Below are 9,809 nucleotides of genomic sequence, written 5' to 3' on the forward strand. Positions count from 1 at the left end.
ATTTGGCATCACGTACTACTCGTATTGCAAGACATCACTCATTTATCAAGTTAAAATTTAGTAGAAATGTTTGCTCATTTTGTGGAACACTCGCAGAACAAGTTACTCACAATCCAAGGTTTTACTGTATTTCAAAAAAGTTGTATTGGTCAAATCTCTCTAAATGGAAACATTTTCCCCCATTAATGTGTCAGTTGCCACTTTTGGTTGCATATTAGAATCATCAGGAAACTTTAAAAATACTGATGCCTGGGTCTCACCCCCAAGAGATTGTTGTTTAGTTGGTCTGGAGTGTGTGACCTGGGCACAGAGATTCTGCAAGGCTCCCTGGGTGACTCTGATGGCAACCTGTGGTAGACTGTCACAATAATAGTCCGAGACATTATGCCTTATCTATCTGCACCGTGGTGCCCTGGTGCCCTTGTAGAATCCCCTCACACATTGACTTTGAGTGTTGCCACATGACTTACTTTGGTCAATGAAACATTAACAAATACGACACAAGCAGAGACTAGAAAAACATCTGCGCATTAGGGCTTGCCGTTTCTCTTACAGCTTTTGGAACTGAGTGAAAAAAAAACTCAGGTTACCCAACTGGAGACACAAGGCTCAGCCAACGACTTACATCAACCACCAGAAATGTGACTCAAACTTTCTTAGACTAGTGGGCTCAAGGTGAGACCAAAATTACTGCTGCCATGTCAGTGACCTCAGGCAAGGCCAGCAGAACAACTACCCGGATGAATGCACACCAAAATGCTGATCCACAGAATAATGAGCAAATAAATGATGTTTCTTTTAAGACCACTAACTGTCAGGGTGATTTGTTATACAGCAAGAGCCAACTGATTCAGTAGCCAAGCTTGAGAAGCACTGGTTCCATGATGATTTTGGAGATTCTGTGTTATTTCTGCATATTACAAAAGCAATGCTCACTGTTAAATTTTGGAAGCTATAAAAATTATCAACAACACAAAAAGTGACTGAATCACCAGAGGCAAAGAATGCTAACGTATGGCTTGTGTGTTCACAAGGGACTGGGGCTGTCCCTTAACCTGACTCCTTTGAAACAAAGACATCCACAGTGTCCCTGGCAGTCTGGCTCAGGGAAAGGGGAGATCGCTGCCTCCGTGTAATGGGCCCTCCTTGCCTACTGCTCACTCAGCTCTGGTCATTGCCCTTCTCCAGTTCTGTTCCAACATATTTCTTTTTCTTTTTTTTTTTTTTGGTACAACGCATTTCTAAAAAGTGTCAAAATACTATAGTGTACTCTTACACCCTAATTTGTTTTCACTTATATCATAAATATTTTCCCATATCACTCAAAACTTCATGACCATAATTTTTCCTCCTTTTAAAAAAAATTTTTTTTTTATTTTTGAGAGAGAGACAACATGAGCAGGAGAAGAGCGGAGAGAGATGGAAACACAGAATCCGAAGCAGGCTCCAGGCTCTGAGCTCTCAGCACAGAGCCTGACGCGGAGCTCGAACCCACAGACCGTGAGATCATGACCTGAGCCCAAGTCGGACACTTAACTGACTGAGCCACCCAGGCACCCCCATAATTTTTCCTCTTAACATTTTAGTGGCCTTCAATTGTTAACACTCTCATTTCAAATCCTTTTATCTCTATTAAGAAATTAATTACCTTAAGTACCTAGAAAAAAAGGCTTAGGTGAAGCAGTATAATTTCTTTCCTGTCTTGAAGACTCAAAAACATTTTTGTATAAATACCTTCCCTGAGCAGAGCTCACCTGAAGTACTAACAGTGCTTTCAGGACAGATGTTAAGTGGGCACAGAGCAAGATGGGGAGATGCATAAAGAATGACCTTATTTTACACTCTTTTGGAAGCTATGTTAACTCCTCTGAATTACATAGTTAGTAATTACTACTTCGTATCATTACTGCCTGCCACTTATAAGAGGGGCTGCCTTAGAGCATTAAGCACCAGAGTATTTTGCTTGTTAATTTTTTCTTTTTTTTTTTTTTTTGCTTGTTAATTTTTTTAAATGTTTATTTATTTTGAGAGAGAGGGCAAGAAAGAGTGTGAATGGGGGAGGGGCAGAGAGAGAGAATTCCAAGGAGGCTCTTAGCACAGAGCCGGACATGGGGCTCAGTCCTACAAACCACAAGATCATGACGTGAGCCAAAACCAAAAGTCAGATACTTAACTGACTGAGCCACCCAGATGCCCCTGCTTGTTTTTAATGATATTTGAGATGACTTGTTTGACAGAAGTGGTTTGGCAAGTGAAAAAAGCCAATTTTTTCCAATCTTTAATTAAGAACAATAATGTGTATAAGAGTGTTTTGTTTTGTTTTGATTGTATTCTTTTTAAAATTTCCAAACGCCAAAGCAGTCATCTGTGTATAATTTGTAGCTCTCCTCAAAAGCCATGCAGTAGCTCAGCCACCAGGGGGAGCCTGGAGAGACTTTTATAAAGTACCTGTGCATATCCAGGGTATGGGGCTTTAAAAGTGTTTCAAAAATGTGGCTAAACCTGTCTTGCTGTGCAGTAGAATTCTTCTATCACAGACACACAGACTGGCAAAGCATTTGAGTTATTTTCTCTATAACACACAGTTTCAAAATTAAGTGGTGTTTCTATACTTGAAAATTAGCAAAAGTCCTTAAGCAGGAAAGAAAGGACAAAGAAAGGAATAAAGGAGCTAATGTCCAAAGATTAAAATGGCAGTCGCCATGAAGGTCGATTAAGTCAATACAAAATAAAATAGAGAATGATGGTGGTGGTTGTAGGCTGTGTCCTATGGAATAAAAGAACCATCCACTAAAAACAGTATTTTCTTCAAAGTCTGATGAACCACTCCAAAGGTCCCAAACCCTGAAAAGGCTCTTCCTTCCCAAAATCCCAACGTGGAATTGAAAATACAAACAGTGTTGGGGCGCCTGGGTGGCGCAGTCAATTAAGCATCCAACTCTTGATCTCAGCCCAGGTCATGATCTCACATTTCTTGAGTTCGAGCTCTGCATCAGGCTCTGCACTTATGGTGTGGAGCCTGCTTAGGATTCTGTCTCTCCCTCTCTCTGCCCCTTCCCTGCTTGTGCTCTCTCTCTCTCTCTCAAAATAAAGAAATAAACTTAAAAAAAAAAAAAGAAAAACAGTGTTAATATATATTAATATACACAGCACCTCATCAAGCTGTATTCTCATGATTTGTACACTTTACAGTATACCTCAGTAAAAGACAAACAAAACACAAAAGCTATAGATATATGTTGAAATTAAAGTTACTTTCCCTTTAGTGACCTTCTAATACAACACTTATTCTTAAAGGAAGAAATAAAATTAAAAAATAATGTCATTATCTGACCAGTTATTTTAATCACCATGCTCTTAACTTACTTAGAGACTGCAATAGCTTTAACTTGTATTTTTCCATCAGGCAGAGTAATAGGCTTCGTATACTTAAATGTATTGTTTTCACGATAACCGATTCTCTTCAGAAATTCAGGTTTGCTGCCATCCAGTGTATAATATATGTTGACATCTGGGGTGTCTGAAAAACCCAAAACAGGGTAACTGTAATTAACACTAAAGTAGCATAGTCTCTGAATAATGTCCATTGGTCAGTTAATTAATGAGATTTTTTAATATATTATAAGAATGTGTAACAATAACTAACAATAATTGAATTCTTTCTCTGTGCCAGGCAGTGTGCTTTATATGAATTAGTTCATTGCGTGTGTACAACCCTATATGACAGGTCCCACTTTATACTCACTTTATAGATGAGGAAACTGAGTCCCAGGGAGGGTAAGAAAGTCATTCAATAACAGCAGAGTTATGGTTTCACTTTGGCTACACTGGATCCATAGCCCATGCTCTTGCACCTCTTTGCTATTGTGCCACTCCAATAAGGCATCGATATAAATAGAGTGGGGCTCAGTTTTAAGACCACAACACCCATGTAGAAAGCAGAAGCTAAGTTTTTATTTTTTGAGCATTGCTTCAGAAATCCTGGTATTATATTTTATTTGGACTTGGTGAATGATTCCTACACTTCTTGGAAGAATTTTAAAGGTAATAAATTTACAGAATTCAAAGTTCAAAAGATCAAAAATGGTTGCTAAGAGAGGTGATCTCAAACGTTCTCACCACAAGAAAAAAAAATTGTAACTGTGTGGTGATGGATGATAACTAGTGACCAAAGTCCCTGCTCTCACAGAGCCTCTAGTTTATAAAAGACACACAAACAGTAAACAAACAAGTATATATGTGATATCAAGGGGTGGCTAAATCCAATGGAGTAAATAAAGCAGGGGATAAGGTCTGCTTAGCAAGTAGGCAAAGGGATGGGTGGAAGCATATTCCCGTATGTTTAAAAGACACCTATGTTTCCTTTCCTATAAAATGTTCTTTCCTATCTTTTGCCCACTTTTCTATTGGGTTATTATTCTTTTTGTTATTAAATTGTACAACCTCTTTATTTATTGAACATTTTAAATATTAGGGAATTTGAATCCTCTATCATTCATATCATCATTTGTTAATAATCATCCCAAGTGCTATAGGCACATTTTTTAAAATTTGTATTTTGGGGGCACTTAGGTGGTGCAGGTGGACTCTCCACCTCAAGTGTCAGATTCTTGGCTCAGGTCATGACCTCATGGCTTGTAAGATCTAGCCCTTCACTGGGCTCTGCACTAATAGCACGGAGCCTGCTTGGGATTCTCTCCCTGTCTCTCTGCGCCTCCCTCACCCCCTCTCGCTCTGTCTCTCAAAATAAATAAATAAACTTAAAAAAAACCCTGCATTTTAGCTTGAGAATTTTAAACAATAATACTAGCTTTTAAGATAAAGAGAATTTTAAAAAATAATACTAGCTTTTAAGATGTAGGGGTGCCTGGGTGGCTCAGTCAGTTAAGCATCTGGCTTCTGCAGGCCATGATCTCCCAGTTCATGAGTTTGAGTCCCACATCGCGCTCTCCACTGACAGCTCAGAGCCTGGAGCCTCCTTTGGATTCTGTGTCTCCCTCTCTGCCCTCTCTTGCGTGTGAACACACTCTCCCCCTGCCCTCTCTTGCATGTGTATACACTCTCTGTCTGTTTCTCTCTCTCTCAAAAATAAACATTAAAGGGGCGCCTGGGTGGCTCAGTCGGTTAAGCGTCTGACTTCAGCTCAGGTCATGATCTCATGGTTCATGAGTTTGAGCCCCACGTCAGGCTCTGTGCTGACAACTCAGAGCCTGGAGCCTGCTTTGGATTCTTGTCTCTCTCTCTCTGTCTGTCCCTCTCCCATTCATGCTCTATCTCTGTCTCTCACAGATAAATAAACATTAAAATTTTTAAATAAATAAATAAATAAATAAATAAATAAATAAACATTTAAAAAAGATAAAGGGAGATGTAGTATATTATAAAGTATTCTTAGTTGGAATTTGTCTAGGAAGTACAGGAGTCACCATAAAATATAGATAAATAGTTTTTACACATTATTTATTGAAATATATAATTGGAACTTCAAAATCTTTTAAAACAAGTATTTGCTCATATATTTTATCTATAAAACTTTCCCAGGGCACCCGGCTGGGTAAGAACATGGATCTCTTTTTTTGTTTGCTTGGTTGGTTGGTTGGGGTTTTTTTTTTTTTTTTTATGTTTATTTTGAGAGAGAATGAGAGCATGTAGTCATGAGTGAGGGCGTGGCAGAAAGAGAGAGGGAGAGAGAGAATCCCAAGGAGCCCCAGTATGTTACTCTTGATCTCAGGGTGGTGAGTTCAAGCTCCACATTGGGCACAGACATTACCTTAAAAAAAATAAAATAAAGGGGTGCCTGGTGTCTCAGTTGGTTGAGCATCTGACTTTTGATTTTGGCTCGAGTCATGATCCTAGGGTTGCGGGATCAAACCCCATGTTGGGCTCTGTGCTGAGCATGGTACCTGCTTAAGATTCTCTCTCTCTCCCTCTGCCTTTCTCCCCCACTCATGTGCTCTTTCTCTCTCAAATTAAAAACAAAGGTTTAATTTCTCCTTATGTTAATTTTATACACACACACACACACACACACATACACGTGTACATATATATGTAGATATATATACGAGTACATGTATATACATTCCTGTCATTACCAGGAAATGTATTCACTGCTTTCTTTCTGTAATAATGTTAAGATTTATTTGGGCATTACTAATGTGCCAGACCTTGACACAGGGTCTAAGAGCTGATAATATTCTCACTGTCTAACAATGAAAAAACGCAGACTCAGACTCAGAAAGGCTCAGTAATGTATCACTAGAAGTTGTCAAAGTCAGGATTTAATCTCCAATATGCCTGACTGCAAAACCTGTGTTAGTAGGTCAAATTTATTATCCCAGCAAAATAATAAGAATCCTAAGGAAGTCACTTAGGCTAATGTGAGTCAAGGCATTGCTGCAACTGTGTACTGAAACAAATGAAAGGTTGGTCAAAGCTAACCATTTTACTTATTTATTTTTAAATGTTTGTTTCTTTATTTTGAGAGAGAGAGTGCACGCACGTGCAAGTAGGGGGAGGGGCAGAGAGAGAGAGGAGAGACAGAGAATCCCAAGCAGGCTCCACACTGCCAGCACAGAGCCTGATGTGGGGCTTGACCCCAATAACCATGAGATCATGACCTGAGCTGAAATCAAGAATCAGACGCTCAACCGACTGAGCCACCCAGATGCCTCAAAGCTAACCATTTTAATTTAAATATACACGACTCCACAAACCACCAAGTACAACGCTATTGCAAATTTTGGGACTTGTACAAAATCCCCAAGGTCCTAATTGTAGAAGGCACGCAAAGTGAGAAATCAACGAGATGAACATAAGAAATGTGGCAATGTTATTTTACGTAATTTCAAGTACATGTGATTCTTACCTGATTTCATTTCTAAAAGTGTATTGTTATCAATTTCATGGTTGGCTTTTCCAGGTGGAGGCACTCGCAGTGGTATGATCTGAGGGACACACACTGAACCAGCAGTCATTTTCCCTCCTTACATTAAAAAAAGGTGGATGAATATAAATTCCAATAGGCACCTACATTTGAATACAAAAGTCAAAGAGAAGCACTTGTTTAAATACAGCAAAACTACTAAAAACTAAAGAGAATACCACCTAAAAATATTATTTCGTTTTTAACTCAAACAATTATTGCTTCAGATGCATTTTTTCTGTTGAGGTCTTGTGTGGAATTTTAACTATCTAAATACTTACCTCACTTCTGGGAAAAGAGCACGAACAAATGGGATATAGGAATAGAATTATTGTACACGAACAAATTAAACGAATATAGTAGTCCCTCCCTTATCCATGGGGGAAATGTTCAAGACCCCCAGCGGATGCCTGAAACCATGAATAGTGCCAAACCCTGTATATACTGTTTTTCCCTATTTATACATACCTATGATAAAGTTTAATTTATAAATTAGCCACAGTAAGAGATTAACTACAACAGTAATAAAATAGAGCAATTACAACAACATACTGTAATAGGTTATGTGAATGTAGTCTCTCTCAAAATATCTTATTGTACTGCACTCACCTTTCTTGTGACGATGTGAGATGATAAAATGCCTACATGATGAGATGAAGTAAGGTGAGTGACTGAGGCACAGTGATGTAGCGTTAGGCTACTACTGACCTTCTAACATCAGGAAAGGGATCATCTGCATCCACGCCCCAGTTGACTGCACGTAAGAGAAACCAAGAAAAGCAAAACTGCAGATAAGGGGAGACTATGGTACATCAGAACAGAGACCGTTACTCATGATCTGATCTGAGCTCCCCCTAGATCACTATCACCCTTTCCTGCCTCTTATTAATGTGCCACCTCTCCTGGCTTCAGGGCAACTCATCACACAAGAGGAGCAGAGTAACTCTGTACGTGGCATGAAATGTTAATTTAGAGCCAACTCCCTTGGGAAAGCTCCACATTCAAGGCCCTACTGTTGTGGCCAAGTGGTTCTTGCATTTGAAAGCTGCAAAGAAATTTTAGAAGGATGGCAGAGTATCATGCCTCAGCTGAAAGGAAGCTGGAACAGATACAAACAGTGAGCAACGAACAAAAAGTCTCCCACTCTAGGGGCACCTGGGTGGTTCAGTTGGTTAAGGGTCTGACTCTTGATTTTGGCTCAGGTAATGATCTCACCATCAGTGAGATCAAGACCCAAGCGGTTAGCATAGAGCCTGATTGTGATTCTCTCTCTCCCTCTCTGCCTCTCTCCTGCTCACATTCTCTTTCTCTCTGTCTCTGTCTCTCTTTCAAAATAAATAAATAAACAAAAAAAGTCTCCCACTCTATCTACTGTATAAACAGTTAAGTACAAGTATGGAGGCCTTACTGATCTTTTTCTGTGGGAGGGAGTATGATTCTTAATACATAAAGGATATACAGGGGAAAAACAACCGTCACCTTAATACAACAACCATTTACATCTCTGTGTCACCTTTTCAAATTTCAATGACTTTTTTTTTTTTGAGAAAGGGAGAGATGGAGGGGAGAGGGAGAGAGGGAGAGAGGGAGAGAGGGAGAGAGAGAGAGAGAGAGAAAGAGAGAAAGAGAGAGAGAGAGAGAGAGAGAGAGAGAGAGAGAGAGAGAATCTTAAGCAGGTTCCACGCTCAGCACAGAACCCATGGGCTTCATCCCATGACCCTGGGATCATGACCTGAGTGGATCATGACCTTTGGGACATTCAAGACTGAGCCACCCAGGCACCCCTTAAATTTCAGTGATTATGGATATATAGTCTCACTCAGTTATAATCTATATGTTCATTACATTTATACAGTATACTTCTTGCACTCTCTATTATTTACAGTTTTCCATATACTTATATAATCTTATCATTGTGTGGTTGGGAATTTAGGCTATTACTAGTTTCTTTTTAGCTTTGGTTGGTAATTGTAAATAATGCTGCCCTGAACAGCTTGTGGCTTGAATTTTGTCACAGACTATATTCCCAAAACTTGGATAAATAAATTGAAGAAGTGAAATTAATGCCTGGTTGGATAGTTCCAGGTCAAAGGCTACAAATGTAAATTGCAGATGCCGATTTTAGAGTAATATCCTCTACAGAAGGGTGGCTGGACTGGGGCGGGGGGTAGGGAGAAGGAGGGAAGAAGAAGGTGCCGTTTCTCATTTTTCCACTTAAGTAAGAGGCAATTAAAATTTTTAAAGTTGAAAATTTAGTCATATATAAAAAATATATTATATTATAAATATATATTTATATCACATTATAAATATATATTTAAATATATTATATTATAAGTATGTATATTTATATATATAGGGGAAGGAATAACGCGCAGCAAGTAGGAGCTACCCCTTGGGAGGCTGGGGCGGCCTGTGGGCCCCAAGCGAAGAGGATCAAGAAGTACACCACCATGCTAGGCCCAAACAGCAGTGTAGGGTCAACAGCACCCCTCACCCATCAAATCCTTCCATCAAGACCGCCCCCTCGCCTCCCGGATCCGGAACCCCGTCCGGTCCCAGTCCCTGTCCATCAGGGGCAGATAGGGACGCCCGCTTCCTTTCGGCTGGAGTGAGGGAGGCCCTTCTCCTCCTGCTCCCTCTCTTCCTTCGACCACCAGAACCCGGACTGGGATCACCGAGGTACCGCCACTGTCCCCAGTCAGGCAGCCCACCGCTCACCACCTCTTGCCGTCTCCTCTGCTGCCTCCTGGGTTTCCACAGACGCTGCGAGCCGCGCCCCTCCCACTGAGAGCCGGGCAGGTGATTGGAGGACACCGACTTCCTAGCAACCAACCCCGCCTCTGCCGCTTGGCCGGGGGACTGGTACCGGCCTCGCGCGCCT

The 9,809-nt window shown here is 40.4% G+C and overlaps 1 protein-coding gene across 14 annotated transcripts in view; it reads right to left on the bottom strand.

The window, feature by feature from the left end:
• DZANK1 (double zinc ribbon and ankyrin repeat domains 1) overlaps positions 1-9,775 on the bottom strand; it is a 71,410-nt gene extending 61,635 nt beyond the window's left edge. For 3 of the 14 annotated variants that reach the window (XM_045053918.1, XM_045053920.1, XM_045053917.1), the window contains exons 1-3: positions 7,535-8,524; positions 6,869-7,029; positions 3,367-3,520 (exon numbers count right to left, since the gene is read on the bottom strand). In XM_045053918.1, coding sequence (XP_044909853.1) covers positions 3,367-3,520; positions 6,869-6,977 — 263 coding nt within the window. In that variant the 5' untranslated portion in view covers positions 6,978-7,029; positions 7,535-8,524. Of the gene's footprint in view, positions 1-3,366; positions 3,521-6,868; positions 7,030-7,534; positions 8,527-9,422; positions 9,573-9,646 lie in introns of those variants that run through there. The other 11 variants (XM_045053923.1, XM_045053922.1, XM_045053911.1 and 8 more) reach the window with 8 other exon arrangements.
• Positions 9,776-9,809: the final 34 nt, after the last annotated feature.

The sequence above is a fragment of the Felis catus genome, chromosome A3 (assembly GCF_018350175.1).
Source record: "Felis catus isolate Fca126 chromosome A3, F.catus_Fca126_mat1.0, whole genome shotgun sequence".
NCBI lineage: Eukaryota > Metazoa > Chordata > Mammalia > Carnivora > Felidae > Felis > Felis catus.